The 19,497-nt window shown below is 37.4% G+C and overlaps 3 protein-coding genes across 7 annotated transcripts; 2 read left to right on the top strand and 1 right to left on the bottom strand.

Moving 5' to 3' along the window:
• Window positions 1-3,859: 3,859 nt before the first annotated feature.
• LOC133723417 (ABC transporter G family member 22) lies at window positions 3,860-11,433 on the top strand. Of its 4 annotated transcripts, none has more exons than XM_062150245.1 (11): window positions 3,860-4,018; window positions 4,749-5,139; window positions 7,111-7,181; window positions 7,835-8,070; window positions 8,323-8,478; window positions 8,598-8,781; window positions 9,040-9,348; window positions 9,746-10,033; window positions 10,350-10,634; window positions 10,720-10,827; window positions 10,959-11,433. In XM_062150245.1, exons 2-11 carry the CDS (start codon window positions 4,749-4,751, stop codon window positions 11,178-11,180), a joined length of 2,250 nt encoding a protein of 749 aa, XP_062006229.1. In that variant the 5' UTR covers window positions 3,860-4,018; the 3' UTR covers window positions 11,181-11,433. The 4 variants fall into 4 exon arrangements, with proteins under 4 accessions (XP_062006229.1, XP_062006230.1, XP_062006232.1 ...); XM_062150246.1 differs by lacking the exon at window positions 3,860-4,018 and adding an exon at window positions 4,073-4,671; XM_062150248.1 differs by lacking the exon at window positions 3,860-4,018 and adding an exon at window positions 7,364-7,431 and having other exon boundaries at window positions 5,071-5,139.
• On the bottom strand, window positions 11,130-19,291 carry LOC133723418 (prolycopene isomerase, chloroplastic). Of its 2 annotated transcripts, none has more exons than XM_062150249.1 (13): window positions 18,589-19,291; window positions 17,997-18,203; window positions 17,771-17,870; window positions 17,245-17,327; window positions 17,057-17,113; window positions 16,830-16,982; window positions 16,628-16,706; window positions 16,354-16,502; window positions 16,110-16,244; window positions 15,867-15,980; window positions 14,816-14,926; window positions 14,613-14,721; window positions 11,130-13,442 (listed from the first exon to the last, which is right to left on the bottom strand). In XM_062150249.1, exons 1-13 carry the CDS (start codon window positions 19,102-19,104, stop codon window positions 13,369-13,371), a joined length of 1,887 nt encoding a protein of 628 aa, XP_062006233.1. In that variant the 5' UTR covers window positions 19,105-19,291; the 3' UTR covers window positions 11,130-13,368. The 2 variants fall into 2 exon arrangements, with proteins under 2 accessions (XP_062006233.1, XP_062006234.1); XM_062150250.1 differs by having other exon boundaries at window positions 13,038-13,442; window positions 18,585-18,641.
• On the top strand, window positions 11,910-12,866 carry LOC133722992 (uncharacterized). Its single transcript, XM_062149828.1, has 2 exons — window positions 11,910-12,221; window positions 12,312-12,866. Exons 1-2 carry the CDS (start codon window positions 11,910-11,912, stop codon window positions 12,864-12,866), a joined length of 867 nt encoding a protein of 288 aa, XP_062005812.1.
• Window positions 19,292-19,497: the final 206 nt, after the last annotated feature.

Raw genomic sequence — 19,497 nt, 5'->3', positions numbered from 1 at the left:
GCTGCTGTATAGTATATAAGGATCCATCTATAATCCGACGAATTATTCCTTTATCTGATATCATTATCAGATCTATAAAGATCCATTCATGTATCTTGATTAATTAGGCTGCTAGAGGAGTCATAATCTCGATTCAAACATGCGACGGCCGGAGCTAGGTTTGAATATTAAGATGAGCTAAATTGAATTTAGAAAATTCACTAGCACGACGAACTTGAATATAGACTTATAGGGTTTAGATTTCAAGGTTATTAAGTAAAATTATATTAACGATCGAGTTTGAATTAGACGAATTTGCATATGGTGTTCCGTCTGTGATTCGAACTCCAATTCAAACATCATCCCATAACGCACCACCACAATAACAACAACAACATTTAATCAAGTTAAACTGCATAAACTTCCTGTTTTGAAACCCTAAAACAGTTTTTTGATGGAAGAAACCCTAAAACAGTTATGACGCCTAAAATCCTCATTTTCAGGACGTGGGAAAGAAATTGAAGCGAGCAATATACGTTAATTATGCTAGGGCAATTGTTTTGGTTGCCACGAGGCAAGGATTTGGTGGACGAAAGGAGGTGGAGGGTGACCAACCATGGAACAAGCACCTATAGCCTTAATCCTTATCACCATCACTTAGTCCACGACACCCCCAAAAATGTCATTTTGGGGGGCCACTTTTTGTCCACACCTATTTTCTTCACAGCTATAAACCAATATATGGTCCATCTTCATCACATAAGCCTTCACTACGAAATTACTGCCCTAGCCTTCATTCTTACAAAATATATTATTATTTGCTATTATATAATATATCATCCTCAAAAAAAAAAAAACCACTCTTAGAGTTCTGAATACAAAATTACAAATCACATTTTCATCTATTTAGAAAGCAGGCATAAGGTTATATCCATGTTATATTAACTATGTAAGACTTATGTGGACTTCAGTACAATATAAAATTTATTAAGCATATACAAATACAAGAATTAAGGATTGTACAATATTGACACTATCCAAAATATATCACAGTGAGGATTGCGATTAAGCATCGTAATATATATTAGAAAAACTAAGTATGAGGTACATTAGGAATCTCTAATAAGTGGGATTAATAATGAACATCAGCAGTTTCTATATAAAGTTAGGTCTTTGCCCTCACAATAAATACCAGCATTTATACGTTAAACCTTATTATAGACAACATAAACATATTCCTAGGGTAGATTTCTTCATTGTGAGGGCAGGAGATCTTTTCATTGATAGATCGACTTCATCACCAAGTAAGTGCTAGCTTTTAAACCCTAGCTAGCTAGTATGATGGTACGTTGTGTCTCTTTGATAGTGTGTGTGAATATGTATTGATCTAAAAATTAATCTAACTAGGGTTTTTATTAAAGAAGCAAAAGAATTGGGGAAAGATATTCGTTGGGCCTTTCTTATTTTATGCAAACAAGCCTAGTACGAAAATCTTTCCTTTTTTGTTGTTGTTGTTGTTGTTGTTGTGTTTCTTTTTACAAAACATTTAGTTCCATTGATTTCTAGATTAATATGTTATGATGTGATACCACATATAAACATATTCCTAAATTTATTACGAACACGTAGTAATCAAAGAAGTACAATCATCATACTTAATAATGCCAATACAGGAACCAGGGTCTATAAGCACTTACTTCATGCTATTGCTTGTCGGTGATGAAAACTAAATCTTCTGCCCTCTCCAACTGAACCTATACCCCCTATCACATTAGAATAATAGTTGGAAAAAAAAAAAGGCCTTAGATTACGTACCTCAAAGCTGTTGAAGAAAATACAAGGAGAATGACAAGGCAAAAATAGAAAACCATGATCGAATTCCTTGATGACCCTGAAATGTGATGGAAATGGGAGTTTGAGAGAATATTGCTTGAAGAGTTGAAGAGGAGATAAGTGCTTATGAACCCTAGCCTTTGTGTTGCATTATTAAGCATGATGATTGTGTGTCTTTGCTAATATGTGTTCACAAATTTAGGAATATGTTTACAATTTGTTCCCACCTCCAATGCTTTTTGAGGAACAAGCTGTTGGAGAGGAAAGATCCCACATTGGAAAAGTGACAAATAAAATATAACTTATTATAAGTGGGTGGATCACACCCAATTGTACCGAGGCCTTTTGTAATTAAAACCCAACACCTAACAGGTGGTTAAGTTGGGACAGTATCGGTACAATTGTGGACCACGGGCCACACTTGTCGCTGTTTAACATGGTATCAAAGTGGGTCTCTCTCCAATTGTCATGGGCCCGAATTTGGGTTCCTTATATTGTCATCCGAATATTCCGATTGGATTGTTACCACACCCAATTGTATCGAGGCCTTTTGTAATTAATACCCAACACCTAACAGGTGGTTAAGTTGGGACAGTATCGGTACAATGGTGGACCACGGGCCACGCTTGTCGCTGTTTAACACAAGCCGTATTTGAAAATATATTTCTGCCAATGTTAAGGAACAATCAGTATATTGTTGTTTGTTAACTAAGATCACTACATTATGATATACAATAGGAGATGTTGTTAACGCTCTCATCAACCTATAGAAAAAGCTTTGTTAGTTTCCTACGCGCACATGAAATAAAGAGCAAAAAGAGTGTGGATTGACGTAAGAGAGTTAACGTTCCCCACACCCTCCATAACAACTCTCTCAATAATACATATGTAGAAGACAAAATTTCATCTCCTACTCTTATGATTGACATAAGGAGTCCCATTGGATTGCTTCCATCAACCTGTAAAAGCATCGAATTGTGCCTTAAAATCAAATACCAGAATCGAGCTAATTAAAGACATGATTATTAATTGTGTCTTCTACGGAATTGGCAACAGAGATAGTATCAAATTCGGACATGAGAGCCTTCAAGTTACTCCGCTGGGTTCCATTATTGCATAAGTGATCTAATCTCATAACTACCATTTTACAATATTCAGGTGTGTGCTTCCATCTTAAAAGCATCCATACGACTTCAAGTAAACAGTTCATTAATTTTCTCAGTACGTAACAAATAAGTCAATTGTAATGGTTCAGATATTACAACAATAATCTAAAAATCTAACTCCACTCTTTGACTATCATCTTTCATCTTTGTCTAGCAGTCCATGAGTCCATCCTGTTTCATCCCTTGAATTTTTCCCACTAAACTCTACAATTTAAAACTTTGAGAAAAATATGTGTGTGTGTGTGTGCACATATTGTGCAGATCGCAGAGTTGAACTTTGTAGGTACTAACTGGCCGAAGAGTAAATTCAAATACGTACGTACAATGAGGTCCCAATAATTCAATATCATCGTTGAGAGGTGCGCGTACGTACTCATGACGTACTGAATATCAACGACAATAATGTACTTACTGAAATGAATTCCAATCGAAATGGGAAGAACGTACGTGCAGTGTTTTTGAGCAAAAAAAAAAAAAAAAAAATTAGGGTTCCCTTTGAAACAGGTAACTGAGACTAAACCAGGACCTCATATCAGAGGCCCTCCCAAATTCTAGCAAACAAAATTGATGGCCTCTGTCGCATTAGACTACTTGATTAGGCGGCACACACAATCATCAATCCACCACTTGAGGTTAAGCTCTTCATCAATTTGAAAAAGCTTGTTAATTGATTACTCATTGCAATTCTAACAGTCTGATCGATGATCCCACACAGAAAACAAAATCAGCAAAATTCCACATAGTACAGCAACAACGAAATCGTCCGGACACGTGTACGACAGTGATGCATCAGTAGGAGTAATTATGAGTATGACTGATGATATTGCTCCGTCCATTAATATTTTGGTGAATTATGTGCGGTTGAAGGGGTTGTTGGGTCATTTAGACTCTTCCCTCCTTGATTGCTTTGATCCTTTATAAGGAGTGGGATGCAACCCACAAGTTGAGATCATGCATTACAACTTCCAGACACATCGAAAAGTAGCTCTCTCTTCTCTTCTAGCCATTGTCTTCTCTGCTAATTTTCTTCCCCCGTTAAGGTATGGATATACTGGATAATACGTACTTCATCTTTTTCCTACCTTCAATCATTTGGTATTGGACTTTGATTTCAATAGTTCTTGCCTCACTACTATGTTTAGTATACTATGATGCAAACGCAACTAAACTTTTCCACTATTTGATTGCATTTGGATCATGGATTTCATTTCTTCCCTCTCTTTCAACTTTCTCAAGCTAGTGTTTAATGATGTCAGCCAAGCCGATTATTTTTTTTTCTTCTTTTTTCTCAAGTGTTTAATGATGTCAGCCAAGCCAACTATCCTTTGCTTGATTCTACTAGTTAAATCTCTAATGTCTTTCATATATAAGACCTACTTGAGCACATTGTAGAAGATAGTTAGATGAGGTTTCTAGCCTCTACTTAGGAACCACTCCCTCCCTCCTCTTTTTAGTTTCTATCCATTTTAAGAGAAAAGCTCCCAGTAAGTGTTCTCATTCAAATTCTGGTAAGAACATTAGTGATCTGATTGCCTTTTCCATTTTGTGGTCTGGATTCCTTTGCAACTGTACACCATTCAATCTATTTGTTAGCTTCTGCACCTACCCCATCGAAAAGATTTACAAAAGGGTACACAAATAATGTGAAAAAGGCCGGGCTGTCAATTTATTGTAAGACTCAACTAGTTAAAAGGTAGTTATTTCGATAAATATTAATATCACATGCATGCACATGAACTTCACTTTTACATTTTTTTTTTTTTGTTGAAGATGGAAAAACTAAATTCATCTGGGTTGGCAAGAACCAAGTCCGATCAACTGGTGGAGTCTGTGGTAGCTGCCTTCAAGTCACCGACGTCAAGTGAAGCCGCTGCTGTGGCGGCAGAGGGCAGCAGCGGAACCCTCTCAAGGAAGTCAAGCAGGCGCATGATTGGAGCTTCGCCAGGGCGTGGCAGTGGCAGTGGCAGTGCCAAAGGTAGCGCACACATAAGGAAGACTAGGAGTGCTCAAATGAAGTTTGAGCTGGATGAATTGAGCAGCGGCGCCGCTTTAAGCAGAGCCTCGAGCGCTAGCTTGGGGTTCTCATTCTCCTTCACCGGCTTTACTGTGCCCGCTGATGAAATTGCGGACTCAAAGCCTTTTAGCGACGATGATGAAATTCGTAAGTACTTACTTATTAAGCTAGCACAGTACAATATGCTGCTGGAAGAAAACCATAATTAACCATAAGTTGAATAAAATTTATGCCACTACAACTCTACAAGAGATAGATGACGGCCCAATTCCAATGGAAAATCTTAATTATGTTAATTAATTTCACTTTAAGTAAATCATCACATTTTTTTTTTTTGGAGAAGAGTAAGTAAATCATCACATGGATGCACATGTTTTTGTTTTTGTTTTTGTTTTTGTTTTTTGTATTGATCATATATCCATGTTACTCTCTACTCCCAAACTTTTTGTTTCTCATCACGTGAGTCCTTATCAGAAGAGTAAGAGAGGATTGTAACTTAATTTACCTCACCTTTTCATTTTGGGTTTAAATAAATGACTAGCTTGAATAAACTAAATTTTATCAATGAAACATATATTATAAGTTTTGGCCTTTAGGGAAAGTAATTTACACAAGTTTTTTATTTTTATGTTATTGCTTTCATCCAATGGGACAGTTTATATTTAATTTTTAATATTTTTGTTTTGAACTATGACTTAATAACCCAAATATAACTTTCTTGCTCTGAGAGATCCCGAATTTTCTTTGGATGGAGACAAGTAAAGGATATAGTGAGCTTTCTAGTAAAATGATTGGTTATAATTACCTGTTCACTTGGTAGGCATTAAGAAAGGCCAAAGTTGCTGACTCTTTGATAGAATGCACTCAATATATGAAGTTGTAAACAGAGAAATGGCAGATTATGACTTTAAAAAAAGTGAAACAGGGCTTTACAATGACCAGGATGTGTGAAGAAATTGGACCCCAGTGCTCCCATAAAAGAGGAAAACCTTTTGGCTCCTTTCAGCCATTGATTATGAAGCTTTCTTTTTTTCTGTTTTTTTTTTTTTTGGTTGATTATGAAGTTTTTTTTTTTTTTTATCGAAGTTGATTATGAAGTTTGAAAGGGAAAAACAAAACCATCTCAATCCATACTTACCAAAAATAACATTTACTCTTTTTCACATACACATTTAACAAATGAATGTCTCTCTTTGATTTTTTTTAATAATGATATATATATATATATATTTTTTTTGTTATTTTAAATATTAATGGATCGGAACAAAACTTTTTTTTATAACCGTATATCAATACGTTCACGTTTTTTTTTACCGGTTGATAAACTGCATAAAACAGTACTAGACCGGTAGGACATATTTAATTTTTCACCTACCAGTTGCTTTTTTGGTTCTTTTTCTGAATATCAGTCCTCCTATTTCCTCCTTGAAACGTCAGGATTGGATTGCTTTGAGAATTGAGAGGTTAAGGACGATGTTGTTGTCGGCATCGTCAATCAATTAACAACTGTTTTGCTTCACATCATATACTCCTAATCAGTATACATGTGTTGACTCACAAGGTTCTAGTAGTCTTATATGGGTCCCAAATATAGGTGAAACGAATCTAATCTTGAAGACTTAATGATGGGATTACCTAGTTCATTAGAAGTTTTAAACCATCTAGTGAATTACTTTCAGATACCATAGGCTTACCCCTATACCCAAGAAAGACAAAAAGTCTTTGCTTAACAGTAAAATAATGATATTATTAGAGAGGTTCTGAGACTTGATTGGGCAGCCGCACCGTACACGTGGTGCGGGTAGCCGCACCTAAGAATTAGTCATATTATTAACACTTGTCGGAAATTGTTTTATAGTCCCATCAAATTTTCAATTTTTAAAACTAAAAAACAATTAAATCTGAAAGATGTCATACTACAGAATTACATAAGAAGTTGAAACGTAGATATACATGCCACTCATCTTAACAAGTATTATAGCTTTGACATAAGAACTGTTTGTTTTGATCACTTTATATTCGTACTGCTGATAGTGTTTTGATCACTTCATATTTGTACTACTGATAGTAAAATGATCGTCTTTAACAAGGAGATATCAATTTCAATGCATGCTGCAGCCGAAGATCTTGAAGCCGGCAACCGAAAACCAAAGTTTCAGACCGAACCCACCCTGCCGATTTATCTCAAGGTTTTACTCCCTTTACAAGTACTACTACTTACAAGTTACCTAGTTGCCATGTATATATGCTTTTCTTGTCCTGAATTCCCAAAAACCATTGAAACATATGCATAATCTACCGGTGTTCAAACCTGTGTTCGTCACTCTCTAGAGCAAAAAATTGATGTGACACTTACTATCTATTTGGACAGGAAGGGATGGAGATTGAGATGTAGACATCAAGGGCGATCCATAGAACATGGCTAGCAATATTAGCATGGTCAGGTTCAGTCTTGTACAGGGTTATCATTCTATATGTATGACTCTGTATGTACAAGACTTGTCCTTCTTTCCAAGCCAAAAGGTTGCTACATATGTAACATATTCATATAACAGAATCACATAAAAAATTGTCGTAGGGTCACAAAACTAGTTTAGAAACTTGCATTCAGGCTAGGAAGCTATCTTCATTTGTCTATGAACCACTGAGTAGAGGCTCATTTGAAACAACCAATAAAAGAAACCCCAAAAGCATCAAAGGAAAGAAGGCTATGGACGCTCATATATCTTCCTGATAAGTAACTGTCTTTCTTCATTTTGCAATAAATTCTAACTAGTATGAGTATTTAGTTCCGTTAGCAATCTATTGAACAAAAGCTAAATGTTGCTTTGGTTTATTTCAGTTCACAGATGTGACATACAAGGTCATTCTCAAAGGAATGAGGACAAATGAAGAGAAGGACATCTTGAATGGGATCACTGGTTCAGTAAACCCCGGCGAAGTTCTTGCCCTGATGGGACCATCAGGAAGTGGAAAGACCACACTCCTTAATCTGCTTGGAGGCAGGATAGCCAGAGGCAATGTCAGTGGTTCAATTAACTACAATGACCAGACATATTCCAAGTACCTAAAGAGAAGGTATGCATCTAAAAAGAAGTTTTGTGCTTTAATTTGACCATAATGAATAGAATAAATGAGGAGCAATAGCAACTGTGTGGAGAGGAATTATAAGCACAAAGGATTTGGTTAGTCTTCTGCAACCAAAATGGTTTTCCATTGAAAACCTGCTTGTACTGTTCACCCAAGCGTGCTACCTCAAAGAACAAGTACAATAAAATTTATACATGTGAAGTGAATATGTGAATCGGAATGACATGAAACATATGACAGGATAGGATTCGTGACTCAGGATGATGTTCTATTTCCTCACCTGACAGTGAAAGAAACATTAACATATGCAGCCCTCCTACAGCTGCCAAAGACATTGACAAAAGAGCAGAAAAAAAAACGAGCAGTCGATGTCATCTATGAGCTAGGCTTAGAGAGGTAAGTTATCTACTTGCTACTGTAGGTCTAATGCCTATAAGCATATTAGAAACAGATATCATGAAGAACATAATACTGATTTTGAAAGGTAATCAGCAAAATTTCTTCATATTGCACAGGTGCCAAGACACTATGATTGGTGGCTCGTTTGTCCGCGGGGTTTCAGGTGGAGAGAGGAAGAGAGTTTGCATTGGCAATGAGATCATAATCAACCCTTCCCTTCTGTTTCTTGATGAACCAACCTCCGGCTTGGATTCAACAACTGCACTTAGAATTGTTCAGATGTTACAAGACATGGCAGAGGTATGTTAGAATTGACATTCTGCCACTCCTCAATACACCTCTATTCTACTCCTTGTAATTAACCAAAAGTAAAAAAATTTAACATTACACATATAATTTTCGAAAGGATTGAAAAAAGAAAAATTTGAAATGCCAATATCCTACAAAAAACCAAGTAAATTATATATCAGGTAGACAAAAGATTTATGGAGTAATCAGTATTGTGCAATAAAGATAGCAATGCATACAATGCAAGAAGTAATTGCTTTTGTATGGCAGGCTGGAAAAACAGTGGTGACAACAATCCACCAACCATCCAGTAGACTCTTCCACAAATTTGACAAGTTGATTCTTCTTGGGAAAGGAAGCTTGCTCTACTTTGGAAAAGCATCAGAAGCAATGGTTTATTTCTCATCCATAGGATGTTCTCCACTTATTGCCATGAACCCAGCAGAGTTCTTGCTAGACCTTGCAAACGGAAACATTAACGATGTTTCTGTACCATCAGAGTTGGAGGACAAAGTTCAAATGGAAAACTCAGAAGCTGATACAAGAAATGGAAAGCCATCTCCAGCAGTTGTGCATGAGGTATAACCTGATTCATCTTTTAAATTTCTAGAACATAGGAACTCAAAAGGAAAAACTATCCAATGTCCACGTATCAGCACTGGTTACTCCATACTGACTTTGATTCTGGAGGACAATGTAACTCCCCACCCCACCCCATCCCTGATGTCAGTGAGATTTGAACTACCGACATATCCAATGTTTGCAAAACTTGGGAACCAATTCACTTTACAATTAGTATGTATGTAGTATGCACTTAGAGTACATACCAAGTATTTAAGCATACAGTGAGAATTCAAAAATTCAATTTATCATCATTAACTTTCACACAATTGCTATGTGCACTATAAGAAATTTCATATATGGTTTCCAACAGCAGCATCAAAAGTACTTATCTAATGTTTCAATTTGAATGCAGTATCTTGTGGAAGCCTATGAGACACGTGTGGCTGACGAGGAGAAGAAGAAGCTTATGGTTCCTCTTCCCCTTGATGAAGAACTGAAGTTGAAGATCTCTTTTGCGAAACGAGAATGGGGAGCAAGCTGGTGGGAACAATTTTCTATCTTATTCTGCAGAGGAATTAAAGAACGGAAGCATGACTATTTCAGCTGGTTGAGAATCACCCAAGTTCTTTCCACTGCAGTTATTTTGGGTTTACTATGGTGGCAGTCAGATAGCCACACTGCCAAAGGACTGGAAGATCAGGTAAATCATTGTTTCTCTACATTCATTTTCCCACAAAAAGCACTATCACTTAACTTTCCACCAAAAGAAACATCACTGGTAATGGAAGGGTTCTAAACTTCTAATACAATGAGAATATTCTAATCAAGACCTTGAAATGGAAAAAACAAAAGCATTATCATGAAGAGAACAGTCGCATAAGATTTCTTCAAACAGGAAGGGGGGTGATGCTGCAGAACATTTCTCAATAGATAAACTTACAAGCATAACCGGAAGATATGCACTTAATGAATATAGAATCAGCTCAAAGCCTCTTAAACTTTACCCAAAATTGCAGGCAGGGCTACTTTTCTTCATTGCTGTCTTCTGGGGATTTTTCCCTGTCTTCACAGCAATATTCACATTTCCCCAAGAAAGAGCTATGCTGACCAAGGAACGAGCAGCTGACATGTACAGATTAAGTGCATATTTTGTGGCTAGGACTACAAGCGACCTCCCACTTGACCTATTGCTTCCTGTACTCTTCCTTGCAATCGTATATTTCATGGCAGGCTTAAGGCTCAGTACTGAAATCTTTTTCCTAAGCATGCTTATAGTTTTCCTATGCATTGTGGCAGCTCAGGTATGCTTTCTTTCATTTACAGGTTGAGAAAACAGTGCTGAATAGAAAAATCATATTTAACTAATTACAAATGCACACAAAACAGGGACTTGGATTAGCTATTGGAGCTACATTGATGGACTTAAAGAAGGCAACAACTCTGGCTTCAGTAACTGTGATGACATTCATGCTGGCTGGGGGGTTCTTCGTGAAAGTAAGCATCCAAGTTTTTTTTGATATGATTTGACTCTAAGAAACAATATATGCAGTGATAGAAATTATAATATGGTTTGATTGGAGTTAAACAAGATAATTTAACACAACACCTAAACTATAATGTTGCAGAAAGTTCCGGTGTTCATATCTTGGATCCGCTATATGTCTTTCAACTACCACACATACAAGCTTCTTCTGAAGGTGCAGTTTGAAGACATAATACCCACCATTAATGGGTCCAGCACTGATTGTAGTTTAACAGGAGTTGGTGCTCTTGTAGCCATGGTTTTCGGATACCGATTATTGGCATACCTTTCTTTGAGGAGAATGAAGCTTCACGCTGGAGCGTAAATGTGATAAACAACTCTCCAAGGAAGCCTAGATCTGGACATACTATGTTCCACCGTCCTTTTCTTCTTCCTTAGAAGCTATTTATGAAACATCAGTCTCAAATTAACTGAGGAAAACTAGTGAGGCCATTGATCTGGAACATCTAGTATTGTATGAAGTTTGTCTCATATGTAGGTCAAAGTCAAATAGGTTGTTTATCTGCGGTATAAGCCAATTCTATACAGGTAGAACTCCAGAGTTTTTTTTTGGTGAACTTACTCTCGTCGTAACAAGTGAATTCAGAAAATAATGTACTTTGAACATCTAGTATTGTATGAAGTTTGTCTCATATGTAGGTCAAAGTCAAATAGGTTGTTTATCTGCGGTGTAAGCCAATTCTATACAGGTAGAACTCCAGAGTTTTTTTTTGGTGAACTTACTCTAGTGGTAACAAGTGAATTCAGAAAATAATGTACTTTGTGTATCATGTTTAATCGACAAGAACTCGTATTATAACATCTAATTCATGAATGAACTTTATCAAATTCAACCTAGACGGAAAGGCAAGGGTACAAAATGAAGGAAATAGTTCTTTAAAAGCATTTCATAGAGTCACCACTTGCACGTATATATTTCTTAAGATGGGTATTATACAGTGAAATCAGGGTATTGGTTTGGAATGGAGTTGAAGCAGGTGGGTTTGAGAACAGAGTGTAGCGGGGGGAATGATGATTCAAACTCCAAAAATGTATGGAGTATTCTTTGGGTCTAGCGGTCCCTAACAAAGTCAAGCTTTTTCTATGGAGAGCTTGCCATTCATTCCTTCCTTGTGTTGAGCGTTTGTTTAAACGCAAAGTTTGTTCTCATGATGAGTGTGGTAGATGTGGTAGAGCGAGTGAAACAGTCTTACATTGCCTCTGGGAATGTCCAAAATCCCAGAAGGTTTGGAAGAAGACATGGTTGAGAGGCTTTGTGAAACATTGGAAGGAGCTCTCTTTTACCGATCTTGTGCTTCATGTGGCTGCGGTTGGATCTCAAAACGAGTTGGAGTTATTTGGATTGGTTAGTTGGTGGATTTGGAAATGCAGAAATGATGTGGTTCATGGTAAGTCAGAATTGGAAGCCGGACAGATTGTGCAAAGGAGTTTGTAGTGGCAAATTGAGCTTTCACGAGTGCATACCAGTAGCGTTACATTGCAAGGAGGCCAGAATGGGGGTGGCCATGAAACTGGTCAACAGTTTGAAGGAGCAGAACCCAGGTTGTTTTTTGATGGTGCAGTTGACGTATTAAAGGGCTGTGTTGGGCTGGGTGCTGTTATTTTAAGTGGTACAGGTCAATTAATGGGTGCGATGTCCATTCCATTACCAGTTCCTATTAAACCTATAGCAGCGGAGGCTTTGGCTTTATGGCATGCACTAAAGTTTGGTAGAGAATTGGGTGTGAGAAATGTGAGAGTGTATGGTGATGCGCTTAATGTGCTAAATGGTCTGAATGCTTCTGGATGGGATTTGAGTGCTATTGGAGGAGTATTGGATGCAGTTAGATTGCTTATGAGGGAGTTTGATATAATTTCTTGGAAGCATGTGAAGAAACGATCCAACTTGGTGGCTCACAAGTTGGCGAGATCGGCTTTATCATTGGTACAAGCTATGTTTTGCAAAGATGTAGGGCCTCCTTGGCTCCATGATTTAATTGATGCTGTTTAGTCTGTTAGCTCTGTGGGGGTTCTCTGTTGAGAACAATTGTCCCCATATTGATGCATTTATTTGAGTTAATAAAATTCTCTTTCAATCAAAAAAAAAAGAAAAAGAAATAAGAAATAAGAAATAGTAATAAAAAGAATTATATGAGTAAATATAGCAGGAAAAGATTGCAGATCAAATAGCATGGAGCTCCCTGTATAGTTTCTCCAGAGCAATGTGTATAAACTTCATCTTAATCATGTAAGAACTACAAAAGGTAATTCAACTGTGCCAAAGTTGATAACATGGCTACTGCCATAAAACACTCACTAGGCTCTAAAAAAAAAAAAAAAAAGTAAAAAAAATAGGGAGAGTACATTGAACCTCCCCAACTTAATTCCATCCATCAATATGCCCCAAACCCGCTACTTATAATTGTCTTTACAAGCATCAACCCAAGCAACAAATGCTTCTCCAGCAAAATTGTCAAGCTGCACTTCAGATTGTATTCCTGTATGACAAAGTCTCATGCTAATGTCCTAAACCACCCAAGTAGTCCAAGAAGGGCAGCATCCAGTACTGGAGACTTCTTCTCAAGACCTGTCAATGAATAATAAGTCAGAAGTACTTTTTAGCGGTTCTATTTAAACCAAAACCCCAAAACTTTGTACCCTTTATTTCCACACAGAACCAATATATATATATATATATATATATATATATAGGATTTTTCTCAGGTAAGGATGTCCTTAGTTTTTCTTATGGAACGGATTTACTGTTTTCACCCACTTTCCGATCACATTTTCACATCTTAACCGTTCAGTTTTTAGGTCCTAATGTATGGATCACCTCTGCAAAATTTCAGCCAATTTGGTGATCGTTAAGGCGTCCAAAACTGCAATTTACACGAACGAACCGAATCTGTCGAACCGGAACCGTTCGTTTACATTGTTGTAATTTGCAGTTTTGGATGCCTTCTATATATATATATATATATATATATATATATATATATTCAACTAATTTTTTTTAACAAAAAAGAAACAGCCACCCTGATCTAATGCAGCAGCCTCTGACCAGAGAGGAGGAGACGCCAGGAGGAGCCCATGATGCCTCTTTATAGTTCAGAAAGAGCAGACTGGAAGCATCCATGGTGCCTCTTTTCCATGCTTTAACGGAAGGGAAGAGATGGGGAGGGGCGGTGGCAGGGAGAGGGAGGGAGAGAAAAAAAATCAGGGGTAAAATAGAATCACTACAATTGCAAACACAAGGGTAACTGAGAAAGTGAGGAATTAAATAGCCTCAACCCAGTATCAAGGTATAGAGATAAATGTTCACACTCTTCAAGTATCCAAGATTTCATATTGCACCTTATTGTTCAAAAGTTCCAATTCATACCAAAGTTAACAAAAGTAACATACCCAAATTGTGAAATGTGGGATCAATGAGATATGAATGAGGGCGATGTGGTCTTCTATAAAAGGAACCCCACCAAACCCAAATGTTCCTTGTTCCTTTGACGAGGAAACTGAGACTTTTTGAACAATGAGGTGCAATTAGTATATACTTAAGAGGGTGCAAAATGTTATCATCACTCAATGGATTAAAAAGGTTGATTGTTCGTGGTAACATCACCTCTAGTGTTGTCTCATGCTATGAATTCAAAAAAGTAAACTACTTTCCATCTAAACTCAAAAGTAGTGAAGCTTTTAGTAGAAGACAAGTTGAAAAAGTGATATGATTTCACATGGAACTTAGCGTTGAGAATACCTATATCAGCAGCTACACGATGAGCACACATTACTCCTGAGAAGGATACAGCTATAACACCTTGTCCCGGAAAGCAGCTATCACCAACACAGTAAAGACCATCTATGGCCTGCATTTTTCATCATCACATGGCTCAGTTGGTGCAGTACGCTAAAAAATTCATAACTACTAAACCATTCATTTAAGAGTGTAACCGAACTTACTGTTGTATTGAATGGCATTCCCAATAAGCCCTTAGGAGTTCTGCGTGGTAATGGTCCATAAGTACCCTGTTCACGAGCCAGGTACCGCCTGTGTGTCTTTGGCGTTCCCACCTGACATGATTGGAGAAACTTCTAATGAATATATCAAAATTTAAAAACTAAAGTATTGACTTCGGTATAGAAGGGAATAAAATCAGCTTCGGTAAGCCCATAGACAGTAGGTCCCAGAAAATTAATGCCTGAGGACGAAAATTTTGAAGAAAATAAACACATCATCATCAATCATAAGGAGCTTTATCTCAAAAGAGCCCCAATACCTATGACTCCATCTCAACCCTTTATAATTCTTCTTCACAGGTTGTGAACATGAGAATATGATGGCTTCCTGCCTCCCACAACCATGTACATGCATTCATAAAATCTTATAATATGCTCTACAACAACTGGCTAAGTGGAGAGGGAATGGAAGAGAACAGTAAAAACATGCAACAATACCTATCAGGACCCTCTATAAATGTTAAAACCTATCTTTCATTTAGGACCTGTTGTTCTTACAGTTTCAGACCTGCAAAAATCTTTACAAAATCAAGGAAATAAAATGCACTACCTATGAAAGTTAACAAAGGTAGAACCTTGGATCTCTTAACCTCCAATAGATGAATTTCAGATTTCCTGACCAAAGAGGTTATTTTTCACTTTGTAAACATTTCAAATGCAACTCAGCAGCAAAAAAGATTTAGCCTCTCAAACCATTATGTGCTTTTTTTTCTTGTCTCGCTTTCTATTTCCTTACTATCATTTTTTGTTGTGTCAATATTTGCAGGGAAGAATTGGATAAATCTAGAGTCTCTTGTAATCAGACCATGATGAGTGTCTTGGGGGTATCTTTTACTTGTATACATATATAAAAGAATCACTCTAAGAATCAAGCCTCTTAAACCATTTCCTAATCTCTCTCTCCTTTTTATGTTACAACAGTCACAACCTTCACCCTATTGTCATGTATCTGAACGGCTTCGATTTTCTTAGTAGTGCTAGGGTTCTGCATTACCTCCTTAAAAACGATGGATGATTTGAGCCCTGGAAAGAGTTTTTTCTCTAATCTGCTAATGATTTCATCTGCCACACGCTCCTTCTTTGCTTCATAGTCCTTTCGAGAGAGTCCCTAATATAGACATCAGCACCTCATAAGCAATTCAAATTTCACAAACATTGTTACCATGAGGGGTTAGGGAAGAGGGTGGGGAAAGGAATAAAGATCAACCATGTTTAATTTTCAGAAACATATATTTACCTCCCAGTCCTCAATGGAAGAGGTTGTAAATATGTGAAGAATATGCCGCCCTTCTGGGCATAACGATGGATCAAGAATAGTTGGAATGCTTAAAAATATACTTCCGTATGGCTCCTCTAACCTTGCCCAATCATCCTGGAAAAAAAGAACATGAGGGATGCAAGACAATGAGGAACACATGAATTTATACATGTACAGAAAAGTTCCAAGCAAATGATATACTGAAAATGAAAAACATAAGCACCTCAAGCACAAAATGGTGGCAATCTGTATCTGGTGGCAGAACATCAGATTTCACCCCCATGTGTATGGAAAGAAAAGATGGTGCCTTAACATAAACTTTCTGAAAGTTTTCCTCTTCTTTTGGAAGGTCTTCTTCTTTTAACAGCTTTCCTGAAAATATAGTTGTAGGTAATAAGATTCCTTTAAAAGAGTACAAAAAACAAAATCAAATAGCAGAGCAAACAGCAGAAGATAAGATCACACTAATAAATGCTCAAACTCTTTGCCACACTAACCAAAGGTATCCCATCTTGTAGCATTTGATATTATGGTTTTGGCAAAAAATTCCCTCTTGTCTGAAAGCCTTACTCCAACCTACATGTGAGATGTGACATAACCAAAATCAATTTTTTTCTTTTTATGAATATAAAGACTATATATTACAACAGAGCATATATATCTTAGCAATCACTCGTCCAAGACTAAATTTGAACTCACAGCTCTGCCCTGATCAAGTATGATGCCAGTAACATTGGCCTTGTAAAGTATCTCACTGCCCTGCTCCACCAGACCTTTCGCCAAGGACTTTGCAATTCCCCCAACGCCACCAACAGGGTAGTTAATTCCACCATAATGCCTGTCACACATCACCTATTGAAAACATAAATGAGGAAACAAGAAGAAAATACACAAGATATAGCACAAAAAGCTGCTACAAAACTAACCATGCTCGCATTGATCATCGGTGTCTGCAAAGCCTTGACTGTGCTCACAATAAAACACTGTAGATACAAAGGTAAAACTATTTCTATGAGATTGAGGGGAAGCCGTTTTCGGACCACCACAGCGCCTAAATGAATTAATATAAACTTGTAGATAAGAAGTTCAATAAGATCAAACAACTTCATCCCACCTCCGCATCAATGAAAGACAACAGTTGGGGATCCTGAATGTACCTACGAGCTATGTCCCCAGCATTTTGAGGCAAATAATAGGCTGCAATGGATAAAGTTCCTGTTAGCATATGTGAATACACATAACTTAATAATACTAGGAACAAAAGGAATTTGATCTGATTAAGTGACTGCAACAGATTCTATTTATGACCGATATCTAAATATATTTCATGTGTAAATAATCTCAACATTCAATGACAACCATCTTGCAGTCAACTGCACTGCATCCCCATATTGGAGAGATTACGCTTTTTAAGTTTTGGTAAACTCTCTTCTGAACATCAATAGATTTGCCAGATAGCTGCAAGCATCAGGTGAATCAAGTATGCACCCCTTGATTAAATCCTTACAAAACTCATAAATCCTGTATATCCAAAAGATGTTCCAGGTAGAGCGGGAAAACAAATCAAAGGCTAGATATATCTGCACGATGTCTGTCATTAAGTACTCAAAATTTACAGCTATGCGGTAAAACCATATTACCTAGTGTCAAGCATTCAAGAGGCTTCTGAAAGAACTGTCCAAAAAGATAGATAGGCTCCTCGAGTGACTTCAGTTCCAAAGAGTTCAAGGCATTGAAAACCTATCCATGTGCAGACAATCTACTATTGTAAGTTTTGAACCACAAATAGGACAAAAAAATCCCAAAGGAAGAACAAATCAAAACCTAGCAAAAAACAAATCAAAGGAGAAGAAAAGGCAACAAAACCTTCCAACATTCACCGAAGAATTTTAGGATCCCATTCTTTTCATGGGGAAATTTAGCAGTAAGTTCTGAAATAAATTCACTGTATTCTCTGTGTACTCGAACTGAAAGATTATCCGGTAGATGGTAATGGACAGTGGTCGGATCAGGTATCACCTGCATCTCACAACCCACTGCTGCCAATGCTTGTGTTATCAAGTTTAGATTGCCCTGCCCACATATAGGAGTAAAGACACTAAGAAAATTCCCAATTCAATGATCATGTACAGTATGAAAGATAACAAAACTGCCAAAATTTAGGCTTAACAAAACTATGACAACATCTGCAGCATATGATAAATAAAAGCCTAGCAATACAAAATGGCAACAAGATGGAATGCATCTACTAAAAAAAAAAAAAAAAATTAGAACCCAATCTCATTACAACTATAGAATTTCCACTTTTACAGTTAAAACATCCAACTGATTTTTCATGCCGCCCACATGTCCAGTCTAACTAACATTACAGGTATGTAATGATCATCTTGAACTCAAATAGCTACAAGTAAACCACATTGCATGTAACGAAATATCAAAACTAAACACAGTAACTGACCTTATCGCCGAAACCGAACATGACAGAAGACCCAACATCGAAAGTATAACCATCCCTCTCATAGTACCCAGAACTCCCACCAGGAATCACATACTTCTCCAAAACCAAAACCTTGGCACCCTTCACAGCCAACTGTGTAGCTGCAACCAACCCTCCAATCCCTGACCCTATAACAATGGCATCATATTTACTCTTCCCACCTGCCTTTCCATCACTCTCCAACACTTTATCTACGCTCAATGTTGAACTGGACCTCACTGCAAAGCTCCAATTTTTCGAATTCGAATATCTCAACCCACTTCCTTGATTCAATTGCCTTCTGGGTGTTTGAGTCTGCAAGTAGTCTTTAACATTGTAACATCCTAAAGTGGAAATCGGAGGTTGTTGACTTCTGGGTCTTGTTTTACCCAAGTGGGGACTCTGAACATGGCCAGATAACTGGCTGTGGTGACTGGGAAACTGAGAAAGGTGCATGGCAGGTGTGGAAGTGAAGCTTAGTAAGTGGGGAAAGTGCATGTTTGATTTGGAAGCAGTGCTTTTGAACTGTGTAGTAGGAGAGGAGGAAGAGGTCGCTGCTGGCCTGCTGGTGTTGGTTGATTAAAATGGTGAGTGGGTGCTGATTCCACTTCATGATTCCTAGAGAAGATGAGACAATGGGCTTTTGTTTTTTCTAGGTAAACGAGACGCAAGAGTCGGTTACATTGTTACATTGTATATGTTTGGTATCAGTTGGCCGTTACAAACTCTGGAGAATATAACGTGCAACTCTTTTCTGGTTATGTACTACAAGCTTAGAGAATTTCTCAAATTTGCCAACCGATTAGCCATCAAACCGGAGGGTATTTCAAATTAAGTCCAACAGAGCATTAGGGAATCCAAAGTTTAAGTTAGGGGTGGGCGAAAAAGCCC

The sequence above is a fragment of the Rosa rugosa genome, chromosome 7 (assembly GCF_958449725.1).
Source record: "Rosa rugosa chromosome 7, drRosRugo1.1, whole genome shotgun sequence".
NCBI lineage: Eukaryota > Viridiplantae > Streptophyta > Magnoliopsida > Rosales > Rosaceae > Rosa > Rosa rugosa.
This window is presented reverse-complemented; position numbering and strand designations above follow the sequence as displayed.